Here is a 26,514-nt window from a genome sequence, read left to right as displayed (position 1 = left end):
ATAACCTTTCTGAACTGACCTTCAGAAAATCCAGGTGGTGTCAATGAAATGGTTTCCCATTTGTTTCAAGTAACGCCATGACATTTCTGAAGCCTCCTAAGATGCTTCATGTGCCACCACGTGATATAGGGAACCGGTGAGGCAAAGTACAGTACTTCTGTAATACGGCAATGATGGGAAAGGCTATAGATTTTTTCTCATGGTATCCAAGTAAAGTTGTATAAGTTACTTCGCAAGACCCAGTCCATCGGCCATGTGGGAGAGCTTTGGCCATCAAGTCGGATGCCCTGAGATTCGCCTCCTACTTCCCAGCATCCCTATCTCCTTCCGACCTGTGACGTCGCTCCAGGACCTCTATTCTAAAGAAGAGGCGCTGATCCTGGGAGGAAGGAGGTGGTTCTCAGGGCTCCCGTTCGGCAGCCATAGATTGGACTGGATCCCATGAATCAGTTCTCACCAATTCTAGCCGTGACGCAACACCTGAACAGGCAGGATTCCCCCGATATTACCGGATGCAGCCATTTCCATGAACATTCTTTATTGGAACTGTTGATTTCCAGTGTAACCGGCAGGGATGCTGCCCAATACAGCCGCATACACTTTGGTTTGTGCAAACCACAGATTATTAAAAGCAAGGGAGTGTACACAGCCTTAAGGATCTCTGCTTCTGAGCACAAGTTGATTAATTACTGTCTCAATTAATTGTGCTAATTAACATCTGGACATACGGGAAATGCGGCCGTTGGCTGATAGGGTACTTGAAAAACAGAACCGGTTAAAATGCCAGTTGCAAAAAAATAGCGATGAACGACTTAAACGGAAGCGATCATCAGAACATGATCTGTTGTTTAAATCAGGATTTTGTGTAACATATACAGGGGGAAGGAAAGTATTCAGGCCCCTTTAAATCTTTCACTCTTTGTTTCATTGCAGCCATTTGGTAAACACAAAAAAGTTCATTTTTTTCTCATTACTGCGCACTCTGCACCCCATCTTGACTGAAAAAAAACAGAAATGTGGAAATTTTTGCAAATTTATTAAAAAAGAAAAACTGACAAACCACATGGTCATAAGTATTCAGCCCCTTTGCTCAGACACTCATATGTAAGTCACATGATGTCCATTTCCTTGTGATCCTCCGTGAGATGGTTCTTCTCCTTCATTGGAGTCCAGCTGTGTGTAATTAAACTGATAGGACTTGATTTGGAAAGGCGCACACCTGTCTATATAAGACCTCACAGCTCACAGTGCATGTCAGACCAAATGAGAATCATGAGGCCAAAGGAACTGGCCAAGGAGCTCAGAGACAGAATTGTGGCAAGGCACAGATCTGGCCAAGGGTACAACAGAATTTCTGCAGTACTCAAGGTTCATAAGAGCACAGTAGCCTCCAGAATCCTTAAATGGAAGAAGTTTGGGACCACCAGAAGTCTTCCTAGACCTAGCCGACCAGCCAAACTGAGCAATCGTGGGAGAAGAGCCTTGGTGAGAGAGGTAAAGAAGAACCCCAAGATCACTGTGGCCGAGCTCCAGAGATGCAGTAGGGAGATGGGAGAAAGCTCCACAAAGTCAACTATCACTGCAGCCCTCCACCAGTAGGGCCTTTATGGCAGAGTGGCCTGACGGAAGCTTCTCCTCAGTGGTAAACATATGACAGCCCACACAGAGTTTGCTAAAAAACACGTGAAGGAATCCCAGATTATGAGAAATAAGATTCTCTGGTCTGATGAGACGAAGATAGACCTTTTTGGTGATAATTCTAAGCGGTATGTGTGGAGAAAACCAGGCACTGCTCATCACCTGCCCAATACAATCCCAACAGTGAAACATGGTGGTGGCAGCATCATGCTATGGGGGTGTTTTTCAGCTGCAGGGGACAGGACGACTTGTTGTCATTGAAGGAAACATGAATGCGGCCAAGTACAGAGATATCCTGGATGAAAACCTCTTCCAGAGTGCTCTGGACCTCAGACTTGGCCGAAGGTTCACCTTACAACATGACAATGACCCTAAGCAGACAGCTAAAATAACAAAGGAGAGGCTTCAGAACAACTCTGTGACCATTCTTCAGTTCAATGAAACACAGTTTCACAATTAAAGGAAAAATTCAAAGAGGTCTGAATACTTTCCAAACCCACTGTATTTACAAAAAAAAGATACTTTTTTTTTCCCCATATCACAATCTGTATGTAAAAGAATAGAAAGCATGCAATTTTCACACTGACCACTGGAGACTCTTATAGACTTCAAATTCCTGTTGTTTCAGGAAATGCACACATACATTAGCCACATTGAACAGACTCAGACACTATATTATGTACTATAGCAGCTAATGAGAGTGCGCAAAGAGAGGGGGACCAGGGTCAGCTGTGACATCACCTATTGTGAATGGTGGATCCTGTGTTATCTACTGTATATAGAGGTGTTATCAGTCATTGTACAGGAGGAGGAGGTAAGATGTGACATCATCTATTGTGAATGGTGGATCCTGTGTTATCTACTGTATATAGAGGTGTCATCAGTCATTGTACAGGAGGAGGAGGAGGTAAGCTGTGACATCATCTATTGTGAATGGTGGATCCTGTGTTATCTACTGTATATAGAAGTGTTATAAGTAATTGTACAGGAGGAGGAGGAGGTGAGCTGTGACATCACCTATTGTGAATGGTGGATCCTGTGTCATCTACTGTATATAGAGGTGTTATCAGTCATTGTACAGGAGGAGGAGGTGAGCTGTGATATCACCTATTGTGAATGGTGGATCCTGTGTTATCTACTGTATATAGAGGTGTTATCAGTCATTTTACAGGAGGAGGTGAGCTGTGACATCACCTATTGTGAATGGTGGATCCTGTGTTATCTACTGTACATATAGGTGTTATCAGTCATTGTACAGGAGGAGGAGGTGAGCTGTGACATCACCTATTGTGAATGATGGATCCTGTGTTATCTACTGTATATATAGGTGTTATCAGTCATTGTACAGGAGGAGGAGGTGAGCTGTGACATCACCTATTGTGAATGATGGATCCTGTCTTATCTACTGTATATAGAGGTGTTATCAGTCATTGTACAGGAGGAGGAGGTGAGCTGTGACATCACCTATTGTGAATGGTGGATCCTGTGTCATCTACTGTATATAGAGGTGTTATATCAGTCATTGTACAGGAGGAGGAGGTGAGCTGTGACATCTCCTATTGTGAATGGTGGATCCTGTGTTATCTACTGTATATAGAGGTGTTATCAGTCATTGTCATCCTGCCTCTGATGATAAGGAAACTGCTGAAAGGACAGAAAGTTAGAGTCTAAAACATCTTTAGTGGTCAGTGTGAACATTACAATGATTACCGTACTAATTTTGTGTTTTAATAAAAATTCAGATATCAAAAATTGCTCAACATTTTTTCATGATAGCCTACTTTTTGTCATAATATGTCCATCAATTTTTACTTCTGTTCTGTACTTCGGAATCTTAGTTATTACCAATATGTCTGCCATTACATTGCTCACAAGCACGGGGTTATAGACCAAGAACTGGACGTCAGAGGACAAATGACTCTTGGAAAAGGACGATCGTAGAGTATATTGTGTAGTGTGTGTGACGTTGGCCTTTTCTCATTAATATACTCTCTGCACCCGACCTTGACTGAAAAAAACAGAAATGTAGATTTTTTTTGCAGATTTATTAAAAAAGAAAAACTGAAATATCACATGGTCATAAGTCTTCAGACCCTTTGCTCAGTATTGAGTAGAAGCACCGTTTGAGCTAGTACAGCCATGAGTCTTCTTGGGAATGATGCAACAAGTTTTCACCCCTGGATTTGGGGATCCTCGGCCATTCTTCCTTGCAGATCCTCTCCAGTTCCGTCAGGTTGGATGGTGAACGTTGGTGGACGCCATTTTCAGGTTTCTCCAGAGATGCTCAGTTGGGTTTAGGTCAGGGCTGTGGCTGGGCCAGTCAAGAATGGTCACAGAGTTGTTCTGAAGCCACTCCTTTATTTTAGCTGTGTGCTTAGGGTCATTGTCTTGTTGTAAGGTGAACCTTCGGCCAAGTCTGAGGTCCAGAGCACTCTGGAAGAGGTTTTCATCCAGGATATCTCAGTACTTGGTCGCATTCATGTTTCCTTCAATGACAACCAGTCGTCCTGTCCCTGCAGCTGAAAAACACCCCCATAGCATGATGCTGCCACCACCATGTTTCACTGTTGGGATGGTATTGGGCAGGTGATGAGCAGTGCCTGGTTTTCTCCACCCATACTGCTTAGAATTATCACCAAAAAGGTCTATTTTTGGCTCATCAGACCAGAGAATTTTATTTCTCATAGTCTGGGAGTCCTTCATGTGTTTTTTTAGCAAACTCTATGCGGCTTTCATATGTCTTGCACTGAGGAGAGGCTTCCGTAGGGCCACTCTGCCATAAAGGCCCGACTGGTGGAGGGCTGCAGTGATAGTTGACTTTGTGGAACTTTCTCCAATCTCCCTACTGCATCTCTGGAGCTCAGCCACAGTGATCTTGGGATTCTTCTTTACCTCTCTCACCAAGGCTCTTCTCCCACGATTGCTCAGTTTGGCTGGACGGCCAGGTCTAGGAAGACTTCTGGTGGTCCCAAGCTTCTTCCATTTAAGGATTATGGAGGCCACTGTGCTCTTAGGAACCTTGAGTACTGCAGAAATTCTGTTGTAACCTTAGCCAGATCCGTGCCTTGCCACAATTGTGTCTCTGAGCTCCTTGGCCAGTTCCTTTGGCCTCATGATTCTCATTTGGTCTGACATGCACTGTGAGCTGTGAGGTCTTATATAGACAGGTGTGCGCCTTTCCAAATCAAGTCCTATCAGTTTAATTAAACACAACTGGACTCCAATGAAGGAGTAGAATCATCTCAAGGAGGATCACAAGGAAATGGACAGTATGTGACTTAAATATGAGTGTCTGAGCAAAGGGTCTGAATACTTATGACCATGTGATATTTCAGTTTTTCTTTTTTAATAAATATGCAAAAATTTCTACATTTCTGTTTTTTTCAGTCAAGAGGGGTGCAGAGTGCGCAGTAATGAGAAAAAAATTAACTTTTTTGAATTTACCAAATGGCTGCAATGAAACAAAAAGCGAAAAATGTAAAGGGGTCTGAATACTTTCCGCACCCACTGTATATATATATATATATACACACACACACACATACATATATATATACACATGCAGTGCCTAGGATAGTGTTTTCCCTTTGTTGCAGTACCCTGACGCAATGTCCCACCGCGGTGTTGTGCCCGATGCACCTGCTTTGCCATACTGTGCACAGAACGACTCGTTAATTACGCACCTGCCTTCATAATTACATAACGAAAACAAGATTTCTTTTTTTACTGAACAAAACAAAAACAAATAAATGCGGGAAAACATTAGGATGTGTACTCTGGGTGACACATTGCCACATTTAAAGGGGACAAGTCCAGGAAGTGAGATCACAAAAACAGCGCCACCTCTAGCCACAGGATGTGTGCGGTATTGCAGTTTAGGCCCATTCATTCCATTGGAGCTGAGTTGCAATGCCGGACACAATCTATGGAGAGTCGTGCCGCTGTTTCTGGAAGAAATTCATCACGTTTTGTCTTTTTGTTTTGGGAACGTGCTGCAGAGAGGGGAGAGTGTTTGAAGCCGGCTGGACGGAAGCGTGTTGTGGCCCAGGTACATGACCCATTAATGGATCGTAAATGTTTTCATAGTTAAAAAAAAGTCTTTTCCACCTCGGAAAAAAAAATTATCTTTAGATGTGTTTGAAATAAAATAATGTACAACTTCCTGACATACTTCAATTAAAAAAGTCTCAAACTCTAGATATCAGCTCCGATCTGCGCCACTTCCAACTTGGGCTTGACCATGAGAGAGTTCCCTGTGTCAAAGCTGTGTCTAAAGAGGACAGACTTATCATCTTATATCAATAGCTAAGCCAGCCCCCTCTTATGTCTTTTCATTACCTGCGACAGAGAAGACAGGTGCCTCACCTCTTGAATTGAGCAGCCAGCCCCCTCGTGTTTCTATGCATTAAATGTGGCAGAGAAGGCGACTGTCCCATCTGTTGAATTGAGTGGTCAGCCCACTTACATTTTTCTGCATTGGCTGTGGCAGAGAAGGGGGCTGGTTCACCTGTTGAATTGAGCAGTCAGTCCCTTGTAGGTCTATGAATTGGCTGTGACAGAGAAGGGGGCTGGCTCACCTGTTTCAGCATATTAGGAAGTTGTACATTGATTCTATTTTAAACCCATTTTCTCTTCCCAGGACAGCCCCTCTAACAGCGGTATTGTTGGTTTCCCATAGATCACCATAGTGAAGCACCAGCAGCCTGAACACCAGTGGAGCCATTCTCAGGATGCCCACAAATGGGCAATTAATGGTCTATTCATCAGAGCCATCACCATTCTGGCCCTCGCCATACATTGTGGCAGCAGTCCCATGTAAGTAATGGACCTGGCCTGGTAAATACATTGCACACATCACATATGGTGCTGGATTACATCCTGGGAACAGATTAGACCACAGCAAGGCAATGTCACAATGATTTGTTTCCGCAGCTTCCGTCTATATAACCCACTGCACTGTTGTCACTGGTTATAATTCCCTCAAGTCATCACTGCATTTATTAAAGTAGACAGCAGCATATAGGCAAATCTGGGGGAGGGGAGGAGAGGAGCGCGAGCTGTCCTACACCAAGAAAATAGCGAGGAAGACTAGTGGGAGAAAGTCACAATACAGTCTGATGGCAAATAGATGGATAGATAATAGATAGATAGATACATAGATAATAGATAGATAATAGATAGATATGCAGCGCCCCAGAGTCCTGGTCGTTGCAGTAACGTCGCTCTGCCACTAAGGGAGAGTGATGTTACGTCTGATTGCACTAAAGGAGTTCACCTGACCAGGTAACACTCACACTACACCTCACACTCCGGCCACCAGGGGGGGTGGTTCTATCTAGTAGGCCACTCCTCACACTCTGGTAAAACTGGGGGTTGGACAGGAAGACAGAGAGAAGTAACTGGGAAGAGCTAGAGAGAGGACCTGTCAGGGATGGGATCCTGACAGATTCCTAAGAAAGGACAAATAGTGAGAAAACGGGAATACAGCAAAGAGGCGATAGGACCAGAAGGAGTCATGCTGTAAGATCGAGGCAACATCCTTCTGAGGCGCAAACAGTCGGTGGCCGGAACGCCGAGAAAGTAAGAGACTACAAGCATTACTTCAAACCACGGCAGGACAGCCAATTATAGGTTGGCTGTCTCACTGAAACACCTAAGCAGACAACGGAGGCAGCTGTGGGAGAGGGGCAACTCTAGGGTCCCGGAAGAACTCCAGGCCTACCCCGTCATACGGGTGCGTCCTACCATATCACCTGGGGGACGGAGAGGTCGAACATCAGAGACAGACAGAATCAGTTGTGAGGACTATCCTGGGGTGCTCAGCAGGGAAGGACTACAACACACAGGCGCTAGAAGGTAGACACTGATTCCCACCTGCTAAGGGAACTCCGGATGTGCCGTTGGACTGGCCGGTATCAGCCAGCCCTGTTAACAGTGCTCTGGATTGGGTACCTCCAAACCTTCAGTAAAGAGACTGCAACCCTGTGTCCTCGTTATTCATCGCACCCTGCACTACACATCATCACTCTCAACTTTCATTGGACGCCCCTCAGCAGGGTTACGGACCGGGTCTAGCCACCGTGACAATCCCAGAACCAAGACAGAGAAGCCCGGTACCGGGTACCCCTCGGCCCTGCGGCAGTGGGGGCGCTCCAACTTGGCGTCACGAACAGGATCTACTTAAGCCTGAAGAATCAGGTCATGTGTGCCTTGGAACTGTGATTTATTGTACTTGGACTGTGACTTATTGCAAAGACTGTGAATTGCTGATTGCCGCCAAGAGCTCCCGCCACAATTCGCCATTGCCGCGCACGGAGGGAGGAGCCTTAGCTTCGTGGGCGGAATCGGACAAGAAAGCGCGGTAAAGTGCCAACTCTGGAAGAGGAACTCCAACCTCCAGCAGGTTAGTGGGAGGAAGGGACAGCCATGTCCGAGTCGGGAGGAGCGGAGGCGGCGGTCGCAGCCGTGGAGGCAGGGGCAGCTCCGGTCCCCGCATGATGATGACCATCGGTACCAATGTTATAGAAAATTGTCTTGCAGAAGTTATTGTCTTGTTACAACAGGTAGCAGAAACCGCTGGCTACAGTGAACAACGCGCCCTGCAAAAAGAAATCAGAGCTCTGATGCAGCGACAGCAGGTAGAGCTGACTGGTGGTGAAATTGGTCGTGTCACTGTGAGTGATTCAAACCCTATTGAGATACCCCCCAGGAGTGAGATGTTATTATGGTGTCGGGCAGCCATAGGCCTCCGGGGAAAGGACTACCAGGCCCTGGTAGAACCCGTGTATTCAGACAATAGGCCTACTCTCCTGACAGCCAGGGGGGTGGTCGACGTCCGCCAGGGGAGGGTGCCCGTACGTGTCCTTAATTGTGGGGAGGAAGAGGTCCACCTCACCAAGTATGTCACGCTTGCCAAACTGTTCGCTGTCAATAATAGTGTGATACAGACACCTGGACCCTTGGCCCCGTCTAACCTGGTGGAGGACAACGGTTCTGCGGGGCAACTGAAAGATTGGTGTCGGGAATTGCATGTGGGCACTGACTCCACCCCATCCCATCAGAAACAGGGGGCCTACAGGGTGGTTCACGAGTACGAGTGGGTATTTAGCAAACACCCCTTAGATTTTGGACAGGTGAAGGGGATCCAACATCATATCCCCACGGGAGATCACCGGCCCATAAAAGAGAGATACCGCCTTGTACCCCCAGCTCATTACCAGTGTGCCAAGGACATGTTGCGAGAAATGAAGGAGGCTGGGGTGGTGAGAGACAGTTGTAGCCCCTGGGCAGCTCCGTTAGTCCTTGTTAAAAAGAAAGATGGCACAATGAGGATGTGCGTTGATTACAGGCAGTTGAATCGCATTACACATAAGGATGCATACCCACTGCCCAGGATAGAGGAGTCTCTGGCTGCCTTAAAATCTGCTAACTACTTCTCTACCTTAGATCTCACCAGTGGGTACTGGCAGGTCCCCGTGGCGGAGGCGGACAAAGAGAAGACGGCCTTCACGACACCGATGGGTCTCTGCGAATTCAACTACATGCCCTTCGGATTGTGCAATGCCCCGGGGACGTTCCAGAGGATGATGGAGTGCTGTCTGGGGCACAAGAACTTTGAAACCGTACTGCTGTATTTGGATGATGTCATTGTCTTCTCTAAGACCTACGAAGACCATCTGAAACACCTGGCTGAAGTGTTTGAAGCCCTGTCCAACTTTGGCTTAAAGGTGAAACCGTCCAAATGTCATCTGCTGAAACCCAAAGTGCAGTACCTGGGCCATGTGGTGAGCGCTGCAGGAGTGGCCCCAGACCCCGACAAGGTCACGGTGATCCAGGACTGGCCGAAGCCCAGCAACCTCCACGAAGTCCGGCAGTTCCTCGGGCTGGTAGGCTACTACCGGACGTTCATTAAGGACTTCTGTTGTGAATTTGGATTCTGGGCTCCCCCGGTGGCCGCTTGTGGAATTGGACTTGTCATCCTCTTTCCTGTTTCACCTGGTTCCATCAGTAGTGGGTGTCGCTATTTAAGCTCATTTCTCTGGTGGTTTCTTGCCGGTCAACAATGTTATCTGATGCCTCTCAGTGCTTGTTCCTGCTTCTAGACAACTACTAGATAAGTTGGACTTTTGTCCATGTTTTGTTTTGCCTATTTGTTCCAGTTCACAGCTGAAGTTTTGTTACTGTGTCTGGAAAGCTCTCGTTGATCAGGGATTGCTACTCTGGCGTTATGAGTTAATGCCAGAGTTTAAGGTTATCTCTGGATGGTGTTTTGTTAGTGTTTTTCTGCTGACCATGAAAGTATACTATCTGTCTTCTGCTATCTAGTAAGCGGACCTCAAATTTGCTAAGACTATTTTCCTGCTGCGTTTGTTGTTTCATCTGAACTCACCGTCATTATATGTGGGGGGCTACTGTCTTCTTTGGAATATTTCTCTAGAGGTGAGCCAGGTCTTATATTTCCCTCTGCTAGCTATTTAGGTCTTAGGCCAGAGCTGGGCATCTAGCGATAAATAGGAAATGCTACCTGGCTATTTCTAGTTGCGCGGCAGGCTTAGTTCATGGTCAGTATAGTTCCATCTTCCGAGAGCTTGTCCCTCTATAGGCTTGCTATGATCTCTGCCTGCAGAGATCATGACAGTTTGACCGGCCCAATAAAGTGTTAAAGACCCAGGTTGAGAAAGGAGAGTTATAAGAAGTCTGCTGGAATTTTTTTTTTTTTTTTTTTTCCTCCAGTCTGCCTTGCTGCAGTCTTTTTTCTCTCTCTCCTCCTATCTCTGTATGCTCTGTGTGCACCTGACAATAATGGATCTCCAGAGTGTAACTGCGGGTTTGAATAATCTCATCACGAAAGTACAAAATTTACAAGATTTTGTGGTACATGCTCCGGTATCTGAGCCGAGAATTCCTTTGCCGGAGTTCTTCACAGGGAATAGAGCTAGCTTCCAGAATTTCCGAAATAATTGTAAGCTTTATTTTTCCCTGAAGTCTCGTTCAGCTGGAGACCCTGCTCAGCAGGTTAGGATTGTGATTTCCTTGCTCAGGGGTGACCCTCAAGATTGGGCCTTCTCATTGCCAGCAGGGGATCCTGCGTTACGCGATGTGGATGCGTTTTTTCTGGCCTTGGGCTTGCTTTATGAGGAACCTCATTTGGAACTTCAGGCAGAAAAAACTTTGATGGCACTATCTCAGGGGCAAGACGAAGCTGAAGTTTTCTGCCAAAAATTCCGTAAATGGTCTGTGCTTACTCAGTGGAATGAGTGCGCCTTGGCGGCAACTTTCAGAGAAGGTCTCTCTGATGCCGTTAAGGATGTTATGGTGGGGTTCCCTTTGCCTGCAGGTCTGAATGAGTCCATGACAATGGCTATTCAGATTGATAGGCGTCTGCGGGAGCGCAAACCGGTGCACCATCTGGCGGTGTCTATGGAAAAGACGCCAGAAAGTATGCAGTGTGATAGAATTCTGTCCAGGAGCGAGCGACAGAATTTTAGACGGAAGAATGGATTGTGTTTCTATTGTGGGGATTCTACTCATGTTATATCAGCATGCTCTAGGCGTACAAAGAAGCTTGATAAGTCTGTTTCCATTGGCACCATTCAGTCTAAGTTTATTTTGTCTGTAACCCTGATTTGCTCTTTGTCATCCATTGCCACGGACGCCTATGTTGACTCTGGCGCCGCTCTGAGTCTTATGGATTGGTCCTTTGCCAATCGTTGTGGTTTTGATTTAGAGCCTTTGGAGACTCTTATTCCTCTGAAGGGGATTGACTCCACCCCATTGGCTAATAATAAACCACAATACTGGACACAAGTAACCATGCGTATCAATCCGGATCACCAGGAGATTATTCGTTTCCTGGTGCTGTATAATTTACATGACGATTTGGTACTGGGATTGCCATGGTTGCAGTCTCACAACCCAGTCTTGGACTGGAGAGCAATGTCTGTGTTGAGCTGGGGATGTAAGGGTATTCATGGGGACGTACCTTTGGTTTCTATTTCGTCGTCCATTCCCTCTGAAGTCCCTGAGTTCCTCTCTGATTATCAAGACGTCTTTGACGAACCCAAGCTTGGGTCGTTACCTCCGCACCGTGAGTGCGATTGTGCCATAGATTTGATACCGGGTTGTAAATATCCAAAGGGTCGTTTGTTTAATTTGTCTGTGCCGGAACATGCTGCTATGCGGGAATATATAAAGGAGTCTTTGGAAAAGGGACATATTCGTCCATCTTCTTCTCCCTTGGGAGCTGGGTTTTTCTTTGTCTCAAAAAAAGACGGCTCTTTGAGACCATGTATTGATTATCGGCTTCTGAATAAGATCACTGTTAAGTATCAATACCCATTGCCATTGCTTACTGATTTGTTTGCTCGTATAGAGGGTGCTAAGTGGTTCTCTAAAATTGATCTTCGTGGGGCGTATAATTTGGTGCGGATCAGGCAGGGGGATGAGTGGAAGACCGCATTTAATACGCCCGAGGGCCACTTTGAGTATTTGGTCATGCCTTTTGGTCTTTCTAATGCCCCTTCAGTTTTCCAGTCTTTTATGCATGATATTTTCCGCGATTTTCTGGATAAATTTATGATAATATATCTGGATGATATTCTGATTTTTTCTGATGACTGGGACTCTCATGTCCAGCAGGTCAGGAGAGTTTTTCAGGTTCTGCGGTCTAATTCTTTATGTGTGAAGGGGTCTAAGTGCGTTTTTGGGGTCCAGAAAATTTCCTTTTTGGGGTATATTTTTTCTCCCTCTTCCATTGAGATGGATCCCGTCAAGGTGCAAGCTATTTGTGACTGGACTCAGCCCTCCTCTCTTAAGGGTCTTCAGAGATTTTTGGGCTTTGCCAACTTTTACCGCCGATTTATTGCTGGTTTTTCGGATGTCGTTAAACCACTGACTGATTTGACCAGACAAGGCGCTGATGTTGCTAATTGGTCCCCTCATGCTGTAGAGGCCTTTCAGGAGCTTAAGCGCCGTTTTGCCTCTGCCCCTGTGTTGCGTCAGCCTGATGTGAATCTGCCTTTTCAGGTTGAGGTTGACGCTTCGGAGATCGGAGCTGGGGCAGTGTTGTCGCAGAAAGGTTCCGACTGCTCCGTCATTAGGCCTTGTGCCTTCTTTTCTCGCAAATTTTCGCCCGCAGAGCGGAATTATGATGTTGGGAATCGGGAGCTTTTGGCCATGAAGTGGGCGTTTGAGGAGTGGCGCCATTGGCTCGAGGGGGCTAGGCATCAGGTGGTGGTATTGACTGACCACAAAAATTTGATTTATCTTGAGACTGCCAGACGCCTGAATCCTAGACAGGCGCGCTGGTCTTTATTTTTTTCTCGCTTTAATTTTGTGGTGTCATACCTACCGGGTTCTAAGAATGTTAAGGCAGATGCCCTTTCTAGGAGTTTTGACCCGGACTCTCCTGGTAATTCTGAACCCACAGGTATCCTTAGGGAGGGAGTAATTTTGTCGGCCGTTTCTCCTGATCTGCGGCGGTCCTTGCAAGAGTTTCAGGCGGATAGACCGGATCGTTGTCCGCCTGATAGACTGTTTGTTCCGGATGATTGGACCAGCAGAGTCATCTCTGAGGTACATTCTTCTGCATTGGCAGGTCATCCCGGAATTTTTGGTACCAGGGATTTGGTGGCAAGATCCTTCTGGTGGCCTTCCCTGTCACGAGATGTGCGAGTCTTTGTGCAGTCATGTGACGTTTGTGCTCGGGCCAAGTCTTGTAGTTCTCGGGCTAGCGGACTGCTGTTGCCCTTGCCTATTCCTAAGAGGCCTTGGACACACATCTCGATGGATTTTATTTCAGATCTGCCTGTTTCCCAGAAGATGTCTGTCATCTGGGTGGTCTGTGACCGTTTCTCTAAAATGGTCCATTTGGTTCCTCTGCCCAAGTTGCCTTCTTCTTCTGAGTTGGTTCCTCTGTTTTTTCAGAATGTTGTCCGATTGCACGGTATTCCTGAGAATATTGTTTCTGACAGAGGTACCCAATTTGTGTCTAGATTTTGGCGGGCATTCTGTGCTAGGATGGGCATAGATTTGTCTTTTTCATCTGCTTTTCACCCTCAGACTAATGGCCAGACCGAGCGGACTAATCAGACCCTTGAGACATATCTGAGGTGTTTTGTCTCTGCTGACCAGGATGATTGGGTTGCTTTTTTGCCATTGGCAGAGTTCGCCCTCAATAATCGGGCCAGTTCTTCCACCTTGGTGTCCCCGTTTTTCTGTAATTCGGGGTTTCACCCTCGATTTTCCTCCGGTCAGGTGGAATCCTCGGATTGTCCTGGAGTGGATGCGGTGGTGGAGAGATTGCATCACATCTGGGGGCAGGTTATGGACAATTTGAAGTTGTCTCAGGAGAAGACTCAGCGTTTTGCCAACCGTCATCGTCGTGTTGGTTCTCGGCTTTGTGTTGGAGATTTAGTGTGGTTGTCTTCTCGTTTTGTCCCTATGAGGGTCTCTTCTCCTAAGTTTAAACCTCGCTTCATCGGCCCTTATAGAATATTGGAGATTCTTAATCCTGTTTCTTTCCGTTTGGACCTCCCTGCGTCCTTTTCCATTCATAACGTTTTTCATCGGTCGTTATTGCGCAGGTATGAGGTACCTGTTGTACCTTCAGTTGAGCCTCCTGCTCCGGTGTTGGTTGAGGGTGAGTTGGAGTACGTTGTGGAGAAAATTTTGGACTCTCGTGTTTCCAGACGGAAACTCCAGTATCTGGTCAACTGGAAGGGTTACGGCCAGGAGGATAATTCTTGGGTCAATGCATCTGATGTTCATGCTTCTGATCTTGTTCGTGCCTTCCATAGGGCTCATCCTGGTCGCCCTGGTGGATCTGGTGAGGGTTCGGTGCCCCCTCCTTGAGGGGGGGGTACTGTTGTGAATTTGGATTCTGGGCTCCCCCGGTGGCCGCTTGTGGAATTGGACTTGTCATCCTCTTTCCTGTTTCACCTGGTTCCATCAGTAGTGGGTGTCGCTATTTAAGCTCATTTCTCTGGTGGTTTCTTGCCGGTCAACAATGTTATCTGATGCCTCTCAGTGCTTGTTCCTGCTTCTAGACAACTACTAGATAAGTTGGACTTTTGTCCATGTTTTGTTTTGCCTATTTGTTCCAGTTCACAGCTGAAGTTTTGTTACTGTGTCTGGAAAGCTCTCGTTGATCAGGGATTGCTACTCTGGCGTTATGAGTTAATGCCAGAGTTTAAGGTTATCTCTGGATGGTGTTTTGTTAGTGTTTTTCTGCTGACCATGAAAGTATACTATCTGTCTTCTGCTATCTAGTAAGCGGACCTCAAATTTGCTAAGACTATTTTCCTGCTGCGTTTGTTGTTTCATCTGAACTCACCGTCATTATATGTGGGGGGCTACTGTCTTCTTTGGAATATTTCTCTAGAGGTGAGCCAGGTCTTATATTTCCCTCTGCTAGCTATTTAGGTCTTAGGCCAGAGCTGGGCATCTAGCGATAAATAGGAAATGCTACCTGGCTATTTCTAGTTGCGCGGCAGGCTTAGTTCATGGTCAGTATAGTTCCATCTTCCGAGAGCTTGTCCCTCTATAGGCTTGCTATGATCTCTGCCTGCAGAGATCATGACAGACTTCACTAAGAAGGCAGCGCCCTTGCAAGACCTGTTGGTGGGCCAATCAAAGAAGACCAAGGGGAGGAACACCCCATTTGATTGGAACGAGGGGCTGGAAGGATCCTTCACTTGCTTGAAGTGGGCACTGACGGGAGAAGAGGTACTGGCCTACCCTGAATACAACCAACCGTTTGTGCTGTATACGGATGCCAGCAATGTAGGATTGGGGCCGTGCTGTCCCAGGTCCAGAAAGGCAAGGAGAGGGTAATCGCTTACGCCAGCAGGAAGCTCCGTCCCACGGAAAGGAACCCTGACAACTACAGTTCCTTTAAGCTGGAATTCCTTGCCATCGTCTGGGCAGTGACAGAGAGGTTCAAACACTACCTGGCGTCGGCGAAATTCACCGTCTTCACGGATAACAATCCGCTGACGCACATGGATACCGCCAAACTCGGGGCCTTGGAACAGCGGTGGATGGCCCGGCTGTCCAACTACGACTTCATCATCAAGTACCGGGCAGGACGCAAGAATGCGAATGCCGATGCCTTGTCTCGAATGCCCAATTTGCCAGAAACGGGGGAGGACCCGGAGGCACTTGAAGAGGTAGAACTGCCTGCATTCCATCGCCCCAAAGCCGCTCAGCACTCCCATCATGTGAAGAATAGGCACAAGAACCAACAGGATGCCACGCTGAATCCCCTGCCCCATCACGGATGGGCGGAGACCCCGGATGGTGACCCCGCGGTCCGTCGGGTGAAAGAGCTCCTGACGCAGGCAGGGTTGCATCCCGGCTCCGATGACCCGAAGGAGACACGACAGCTGTGGAAGGGGAGAAGCAAACTGTTTGTCCATGATGGCAAGCTATGCCGGAGGAGCATCGACCCACGTACTCATGAATTGGTATGGCAGATAGTGGTGCCAAGGCAAGATGCGCCCATGGTTCTGGGAGCCTACCACGATGGAGCCGGACACTTCGGATGGAGGAAGCTAGAGAGGCTACTCCGAAGGAGGTTCCATTGGATTGGCATGAAGAGAGCCATTGAGAAGTGGTGTCGGGAGTGTGGTCCATGTAGCCTACGCAGGAAGGACCGTGGCAGCCAACGGGCTCCCCTGCGGCCTATCATCACCAAACGGCCGCTCGAACTGGTCGCGCTGGATCATGTGAAGCTGACACCTAGCCGGTCAGGCTATATCTACGCTCTTACCATCGTAGATCACTACTCCAGATTTTTGGTGGTTGTACCTGTCAAGGATCTAACGGCCAGGACGGCCGCCAAGGCCTTCCAGCAGTACTTTTGTAGGCCCCATGGCTACCCGGAGAAGGTACTGACCGATCAGGGACCAGCATTCGAAGCAGAAGTGTTCCAAGAGTTCTGCCAACTGTACGGGTGTAAGAAGATCAGAACCACACCGTACCATCCTCAAACCAATGGGATGTGCGAAAAGATGAACCAAGTGGTGATCGACTTATTAAAGACCTTGCCCGTAGAGGAACGGAACCTGTGGCCAACAAAGCTGCCTGACTTGGTGGACATATACAATCACATCCCAGTAAATTCGCCCAACTGCACTCCAGCGTACCTGATGCGAGGAAGGTCTAGCAAGTTACCCGTTGATCTGGACATGGGGGTCCTAACCCCCGAAGAAATCTCGCCGGATGCCGATTGGGATACAGAGAGGCAGCAAAGGTACCGCAAGGTACAGGAGTGCGTGGAAAAAAGCCTCGCTCAGGCCAGGCAAAAACAGGAAAGGGACTACAACCAGCATGCTCCTGCAATTCCCTTGCCACCTGGTGAGCAAGTACTCAAGCGGAAGAGAAGGCTACACAAGCTTGATGACCAATGGGAAGCGGAACCGTATACCATCCTGCCGTCTGATTTTGACAATACTAAGGTCTGTCTCATCAGCAAAGATGGGGGAGAAACCTCAACGGTCATATCCAGAGACCACCTTAAAGTATGCCCTGATAATTTGAGAGAGAGGGAAACAGATCCAAGAACCTCCCCACCTGTAGAAGAGAAGATGATACACACTGTTCTTGGTGATTTTCCCCAGTCCTGGACTCAGATAAATCAGGCCATCGTGGTACCTGTCCTAACGTTCCATCAACCGGATCCACTAGAACTAACGGTGGTGCCAGATCGTCCGGACCCGAAACCTCAGCAGATCCCGCCCGAAGAAGCCATGCCAATCGTTGAACCGGCAAGTCCTCCCTCTGCTATTGGCGAACCTGCCGTACCCACTGTTGGTAACAGCAGCTCTGAGAGCTCCAGCCTGCCAGTGCTACCCAGACTCACTAGAAGCGTAGCTAGAAGACAGTGCACTACACCAGCGGTAGCAAGCATAGCGGGCCCTGTTAGGCCAATAGCAACCCCTGCGCTGCGAAGGTCCACACGCAGCACTCAGAATCAAACTCCCCTCCGCTACAAAACTTGGAGGTATTAATGAGGGCTGCTATTTAGTTGAAAATGTTTGTGTGCATATCTTTTGTTACAGGTTTTAAAATGGACAACAGAGTAATGGACAGTGATTGCTCCAAAAACTTCTAGAAGGGGACCCCTTTGTTTACCCGGGGTCCCCGCTGTTTCAACCACTGAACTGAGAGTCATAAACTGTGCATGGCCTAACTTTCGCAACGTTCAAGAGTTCTCACCTCCCATAAAGGGAAGCACTGTTATGTTTAATTGTTTATGATATTTCAAAATTGTGTGTGTTTTCTCTTAACATGTATTGTTGTTCTTGTTTTCCCAGTCCGGGAGTACTGGATTTAACCGGGGGGTAGTGCAGCGGCCCAGAGTCCTGGTCGTTGCAGTAATGTCGCTCTGCCACTAAGGGGAGTGATGTTACGTCTGATTGCACTAAAGGAGTTCACCTGACCAGGTAACACTCACACTACACTTCACACTCCGGCCACCAGGGGGAGTGGTTCTATCTAGTAGGCCACTCCTCACACTCTGGTAAAACTGGGGGTTGGACAGGAAGACAGAGAGAAGTAACTGGGAAGAGCTAGAGAGAGGACCTGTCAGGGATGGGATCCTGACAGATTCCTAAGAAAGGACAAAAAGTGAGAAAACGGGAATACAGCAAAGAGGCGATAGGACCAGAAGGAGTCGTGCTGTAAGATCGAGGCAACATCCTTCTGAGGCGCAAACAGTCGGTGGCTGGAACGCCGAGAAAGTAAGAGACTACAAGCATTACTTCAAACCACGGCAGGACAGCCAATTATAGGTTGGCTGTCTCACTTAAACACCTAAGCAGACAACGGAGGCAGCTGTGGGAGAGGGGCAACTCTAGAGTCCCGGAAGAACTCCAGGCCTACCCCGTCATACGGGTGCGTCCTAACCATATCATCTGGGGGACGGAGAGAACAAACATCAGAGACAGACAGAATCAGTTGTGAGGACTATCCTGGGGTGCTCAGCAGGGAAGGACTACAACACGTAGGCGCTAGAAGGTAGACACTGATTCCCACCTGCTAAGGGAACTCCGGATGTGCCGTTGGACCGGCCGGTCTCAGCCAGCCCTGTTAACAGTGGTCTGGATTGAGTACCTCCAAACCTTCAGTAAAGAGGTAAAGAGACTGCAACCTGGTGTCCTCGTTATTCATCGCACCCTGCACTACACATCATCACTCTCAACTTTCATTGGACGCCCCTCAGCAGGGTTACGGACCGGGCCTAGCCACCGTGACAATCCCAGAACCAAGACAGAGAGGCCCGGTACCGGGTACCCCTCGGCCCTGCGGCAGTGGGGGCGCTCCAGAAAGATAGATAGATAATAGATAGATAGATGATAGATAGATACATAGATAATAGATAGATAGATAATAGATAGATAGATAGATAATAGATGATATATAATAGATAGATAATAGATAGATAGATAGATAGATAGATAGATAGATAGATAGATAGATAGATAGATAGATAATATATGATAGATAGATGCTAGATAGATAATAAATAGATAGATAGATAATAGATAGATAGATAGATAGATAATAGATAGATAGATAGATAGATAGATAATAGATGATAGATAGATAGACAATAGATGATAGATAATAGATGATAGATAGATAATAGATAGATAGATCATAGATAGATAATAAATAGATAACAGATAGATAGATAGATAGATAGATAGATAGATAGATAGATAGATGATAGATAATAGATGATAGATAATAATTGCCACAGCATGTGGGTTTGAAATAAAACCCCATTTTTTCACCTTTAAGCTATGGAGTGCTGCCTGCATTTCTTCCTATGGCTGGATTGAGGCAAGTCTTGGATATTTTGTCTGGGAGGTGTGCACCCACCTATTGGTAAAGTGCTGTTTCAATTTTCTATGTTTAGATAATAGATAGATAGATAGATAGATAGATAGATAGATAGATAGATAATAGATAGATAAGATATATAGATAGATGATAGATAACAGATAGATAGATGATATATAGATATATAATAGATAGATAGATGATAGATCAATAGATACATAATAGATAGATAGATAATAGATAGGTAGATAGATAATAGATAGATAGATAGATAGATGAAAGATAGATAATAGATAGATAGATAGATAGATAGATAGATAGATAGATAGATAGATAGATAGATAGATGGATAATAGATAATAGATAGATAGATAATAGATAGATGATAGATAGATAATAGATAGATAGATACATAATAGATAGATAGATAATAGATAGATAATAGATAGGTAGATAGAAAATAGATAGATAATATATAGACAGATAACAGATAGATATATAGCTAGATAGATAGATAATAGATAGATGATAGATCGATAGATACATAATATATAGATAGATATTAGATAGATAATAGATAGATAGATAAAAGATAGATAATAGATAGATAGATAGATAGATAGATAAAAGACAGATAATAGATAGATAGATAGATAGATAGATAGATAGATAGATAGATAGATAGATAGATAGATACAGTAGATAGATAATAGATAGATAGATAGATGGATAATAGATAATAGATAGATAATAGATAGATGGATAATAGATAATAGATAGATAGATGATAGATAGATAATAGATAAATAATAGACAGATAATAGATATATAATAGATATAGATAGATAGATAGATAGATAGATAGATAGATAGATAGATAGATAATAGATAGATGGATAATAGATAATAGATAGATAATAGATAGATAGATAATAGATAGATAATAGATAAATAGATAGATGAATAATAGATATAATAGATAGATAATAGATAGATAGATAGATAGATAATAGATAGATAATAGATAGATGGATAATAGATAATAGATAGATAGATAGATAGATAGATAATAGATAGATAATAGATAGATAAGAATACAATAGCCCAGATCCCCCTCTAGTGACCCCCCTGTATATGAGCAGTGATCAGCATCATGCTGAGATTTAGATCTGATGCGCCGGAGGCCTCCAGAGTAGATCTGCCCTACAAACTGCACACACCACGGCTTCCTGCTCCTCTATTATTTTTACATTTGCTACAGAAAAAAATAAATAAATAAAAACAAGATATTAGACTCCAATGAAACAAACAAAAATAAGCAGAAATACTCAACTGTGCAACTCTTGTATTTTTATGTATGAGGTCTATTAACCAGTTGTGGTCCTTCTTCAGCTATGGGTTTAGCCCCATGTACCAGACGGGGTCATTATTGTCCCTCATCACCATGTGACATACATATACTAATATACACAATAGATAATAATAATCACCCACGACATCAGGAACATAAGAGGAAAACAAATGAACCAACCTGTTGTCTCACATCTCAGGACTTGGGCAGGTCCTTCTACTCAATCAGTCTGGATTCAAGTGGTCTTCTTCCAAGTCTTCGGAAGGCCATAGCAGCTTTCTTGGATCTTTGTGGATAAATTCATTCCATTGGTCTAGAAGATCATTTATTTTTTTTATTTTTTTTTTCCATCCATGGAATAAGGTTTTTTTTATAATCACAGAGGGAGGAGATCTTGTGTCTTGAAGCTTGAAGGACTACTTTGAGATGAGTTTTTGCAATACTCAACCACCCCCAACCCCCTTCTCCTTTACTATCCCTTCCATACTTCTCCACATGGGACTGAGCAGGATGTCAAGTGCAAAATGATGTTCTCTTTACTTTCTGTGTATGACACAAAAATAACAAGAGGGATTTGATCCATGGATCGAGCTGAGCATCGATCACCATAAATTAACCCAGCGCAGCCTAGAAGAAGGTTGATGTAGACCATTGTGCTACTGTATTTGGTTGTAGGCTATAAACTTGGATTTTTTTCTTTAATTTCTTGTTCTCTGTGTCTCAAAGGCTTAAAAAAATATTAGAAATATTTTTTATTTTTTAATAATTTTTTTTATTTTTTTAACAGTGGGTGCATTTATTTTTCGGGGGGAAAAAAATCCCTATTATATATTTTTTTTAAATAAAATGTAATTAAAATTTAATATAAAATAAGGAATATTAAACCGAGATTAGGTAGCGTTAACATTTTTAATAAAGGTTTTTTTTTTCGTAAAGAAATAAATCTACATCAATTAATAAATTAAGGCTCACAAATATATATATATATATTTATATATAACCATACAATATTTTTCAAAGTAAATAAAAAAAAATTCCTGCTATATTCAAGAGCACCAAAATGCACTGCACATACTAAGTCGACCATAACTTTGTTCACAACAGGTGTAGGTAATTTTTAGTGTTTTTTTTAGTTATTTTTCTTACCTCGGTGATGAAAATTTTCACAAAATATAAATAAAATATATATTTTAAAAATTAAATTTTGTCCAATAAATATTTATACAATAGATTTTTTTTTTCAGGATTTTTCTTCTTTTTTTTTTAATTATTCGCTATCCAAAGAGTCTTCATAAATGTATATAAGGGTTTTTTTTTTGTTCCCAATTTGGCTTTAAAAAAATATTATTTTTTTTATATTCCAAGGAGGGGGGTGGGGGATCACTTTGACAATTAACAATGAAATTAGTTAGAAAATAGATTAGCGACTTGAAATACTGCAAAAAATTAGTAAAAAAAAAAAAAAAGCATCTCCAACAGCAAATACTGTCCAGGTGCTACCTAGAGACCACAAAATTCTCTATTGTAAAACGTATCCTTAGAAAAAAAAAAAAAAAAAAAAATCCCTTCTTCCATTGTGATTTTTTTCTAGGGCTGCGTTGGTTGATGATGATTATAAGGAGGATTCTTACAGGTCCGTTTCCCTGTTTGTATCCAGACACAGAGCATACAAGGACTTTCTAAGGTCCACATTACTCTTGGCTTTGAGGTTAGTCTTTTCTAAGGTACCAGTTCCATTGTTGATGCCCTCAACATTTGCCAAGTGTACTACAGACTTGTTGAGTGAAGATTTGCTGGGACTTCTCTTGAGATCCCCAGCACAACTACCCTGAGCACTACTAGGTTCTTCCTTCAAAATGACCTGCTCCTCATGGTCAGTCTCTCTATGGTAGAAGTAATTGAAATTTGAGACAATGACAGGGACAGGTAAAGCAATGGTGAGTACACCCGCAATGGCACACAAGGAACCCACAATTTTGCCCCCAACAGTCACTGGCCTCATATCTCCATAGCCCACTGTGGTCATAGTAACCACAGCCCACCAAAAAGCATCAGGAATACTAGAGAAATGAGACTCTGGATCATCAGCTTCTGCAAAGTAGACAGCACTGGAAAACAGTATAACTCCAATGAAAAGGAAAAATATTAGCAACCCCAGTTCTCTCATACTGGCCTTCAAAGTCTGCCCCAAGATCTGCAGTCCTTTTGAATGCCTGGACAACTTGAATATCCTGAAGACCCTTACCAACCGGATGACCCTCAAGATGGCCAAAGACATGGCCTGCTGTCCATTGTTAGTCTGTTGCTCAGCCAGCTCTGTGCCAAGGGTTATAAAGTAAGGGATGATGGCCACAATGTCAATAATGTTCATGATGTTCTTGGAGAACTCAGATTTGCTGGGGCAAGCAAAGAACCTGACCAGTAATTCAAAGGTGAACCATATGACACAGGTTGTCTCTATGATGAAGAAGGGATCTGTCAGTCCACTGGGGGGAGTAGGCTGTTGGGTGTCGTTCAGCACCGTGGACAGTGTTGGGGGCAGCTCATTCTCATCCCTGAACTCTGGTAGGGTCTCCAGGCAAAAGGTGATGATAGAGATGAGGATGACAAGCACACTGACTATGGCAATACCCCTGGCAGAACTAGAACTCTCTGGGTACTCAAAAATAAGCCATACCTGGCGCTGGAACTCATTCCCTGGAAGAGGTTTCTCCTCGTCTTTAAGGAAGCCCTCATCTTCTCTGAATCTCTCCATGGCTTCTTCACCCAACTCATAGAATCGAATTTCATCTGCAAAAACATCAATGGAAACGTTGACTGGGCGTCTGATTTTGCCACCAGACTGATAAAAGTAGAGGATACCATCAAAGCTGGGTCTGTTACGATCAAAGAAGTATTCATTCCTCAGAGGGTCAAAAAACCTCATCCTTTTCTCGGGGTCACCTAACAAAGTATCTGGAAACTGGTTGAGTGTGGACAGTTGGGTTTCAAACCTCAAGCCAGCGATGTTGATGATGACCCTTTGGTTATTTTCGTGGTCCATGATACCCAAGTCAAAGTGGTGGTCCTCCTCCTCCTCTGGCAGGTTGTGGTGGTGGTGGTGGAGGTGGTGGGCATGGGGTTCTTCTTCTTCATCCAACCTGATCACCGTGTCTATGTCACAGTCCTTGATGTTACTGCCAGGATAACTCATGATCATGTTGTTGCTTTGCAAGCGATCGCCCACACCTCCTCCTCCACATCCACCTCCACCACCACCACCTCCTCCTCCTGCCTGCCCAGTCCCTGGTGGCTGATATTGCTGCTTCTGATGATGATGATGTTGTTGTGGTCGTTGCTGGCAGCTTTCCCCACCGACTTCTTCTCTCCCTTGACTGTAATCATTCAGCCAAGATGGTGCCCTGGGGATTTGGAGCAGATCCCTCCTGCTTGCTGTGCTGCCTGGCATTGTGGTGGTGGTGGTGGTGGTGGTGGTGGCTCCATCTTCTGCTGCTGCTGTGCTCCCAGCTACAGCTGGAGCTCCACCGTTCTCCCAACTCACCAAAGCAATCTCCATTCTTCAAACATGAAATATTCATCAGCCCCAATCATTCTGCAGGATGTCACAGCAGATCCTCCTCCCCTCCCTGAGATGGAGACACAGAGGGGGTGGTGGGTGCAATGGGAATTAGTGCTGGATCATCTCCAAAAAAAAAAAGGGAATATACTGAGTATATATGCAAGAGAGTGGAAGCAGAGCAGACCTCTGTGCTCACAACACAAGGAGAGGAACCCAGATGAGAGAGCAATCATTAATCCTGACGTCAAGGATGCTGCTTTCCTCCATCCATAGTTACCAAGCTCCTCTATGAAGCAGATGCCTGGCTTTTCCAGAGAGCAATCTGTTCCTGTCTCTCTCCCTCTCTATCCTCCAAGCTTGTGCATTAATCTAACCTGAGGGAGGGGGGAAACCACAGAGACCCCCATGGACTGATGACTGACAGCTCTTCATGGCCACTTCTGTGCAACAGGCTGATGGTGAAGGTACCAGCAGGAGAGGACACCTGTCTGTCCACACATCTGAGGTGCACTGCTGCCTTTCTGGGATGTTATTTTCAGCTGACTCTATGTCACCCAGCCTCAGAGTAGTTAATGCTGCCTATTCTGTAAAAAAGACAAGGGGGGAGGAGGAGGAGGAGGAGAGGAGGAGGAGGAGAGGGAATTGTGTTTCACAGTGGTTGTGCTGCAATGCAAAGTATTCTCATGGAAGAGGGGCAGGAGAGGACAGACAAGTGCACAGGGGGGAAATGTGGGGCTGGGGGGGGTCAGCAACAAGTGCAAAGTGTCCAAACTGGGGAATCCAGCAGATTGGGGGTTACTATGTGATCGAGCGATCCCCGGGAGTAACAGTGGGAGAAGGGACAAAATAAAGTATAATAGTCATCCATGATTTATTATCATTACTACAGGTATTATCATTACTAGCACTACTGTACTCATTAGCATAATTACTACTATCAGTGCTATCATTATTACTAGATGTAGGAGCTGGACTGTTATTGTGTTATCACTGCTACATGTGTTATTATCATTGATACTATCGGTGTTAGGTTTTATCATTACTACTACTGATATTATAATCATTATTACTACTGTTGTATTATTATCATTACAACTATTATATTCTCATTATTACTACTATTCTATTATCATTACTACTACTATTATATTATCATCATTATTACTACTGTTATTAAAATCATTACTACTAATATTGTATTATTATCATTAATACTGTTGTTATTATAATCATTACTACTAATATTGTATTATTATCATTAATACTGTTGTTATTATAATCATTACTACTAATATTGTATTATTATCATTAATACTGTTGTTATTATTATTACTACTACTGTTATTATTATCATTATTACTACTATTGTATTATCTTTACTACTACTGTTATTATTATCCTTATCACTGTTATTATTACTAGATGTAGGAGCTGTACTATTATTCTATTATTACTACTACATCTGTTATTATCATTGCTACTATCGGTATTAGGTTTTATCATTACTACTACTACTATTATTATAATCATTACTACTACTATTATATTATTATTATTATCATAATTAACACTGTTGTATTATCATTACTATTACTACTATTATTATCATTATTATTGCTATTATCATCAATACTACTACTGTTATTATTATCATTACTACTATTGTATTATGATTACTACTACTCCTACTACTAATTTTTATTACAACTGTTATTATTACTACTACTTTTATTACTATCATCAGTGTTATCGCTACTAGTATATTATTATTATACTGATATTATGTTACTAGCATCAATATGACAGTAGTGATGATAATACATAATAATGCAAAATAATAATACATACTAATAATACAATATAATAATAATATTAATACTACTACTAATAATATTAATTATTATTATTATACTAATATATCAGTTGTGGTCATAGTAGTACTATAATAATAATAATAGCAATATATTATTAGTAGTGGTAGAAGTGTTTCGCACAGGGCTTCATCAGGGCTCACCTCTTTATCAGGAGCCATGGCTCAGTTAGGAGTCTCGGCCTCATCAGGGACCACTTTTCACACTCGTCTCCGTCCAGCAATGTTTTCACAGTAGTATAATATTTA

General features: G+C 44.2%; 1 protein-coding gene across 1 annotated transcript in view; it reads right to left on the bottom strand.

Annotated features, from left to right (window-relative positions):
- LOC143776783 (potassium voltage-gated channel subfamily A member 1-like) overlaps positions 1-24,943 on the bottom strand; it is a 145,030-nt gene extending 120,087 nt beyond the window's left edge. The window contains exon 1 of the mRNA XM_077266524.1: positions 21,017-24,943. Within this exon, the coding sequence (XP_077122639.1) occupies positions 22,464-24,392 (1,929 nt within the window). The 5' untranslated portion in view covers positions 24,393-24,943 and the 3' untranslated portion in view covers positions 21,017-22,463. The remainder of the gene's footprint in view (positions 1-21,016) is intronic.
- Positions 24,944-26,514: the final 1,571 nt, after the last annotated feature.

This window comes from Ranitomeya variabilis, chromosome 5 (genome assembly GCF_051348905.1).
Source record: "Ranitomeya variabilis isolate aRanVar5 chromosome 5, aRanVar5.hap1, whole genome shotgun sequence".
NCBI classification, from domain to species: domain Eukaryota; kingdom Metazoa; phylum Chordata; class Amphibia; order Anura; family Dendrobatidae; genus Ranitomeya; species Ranitomeya variabilis.
This window is presented reverse-complemented; position numbering and strand designations above follow the sequence as displayed.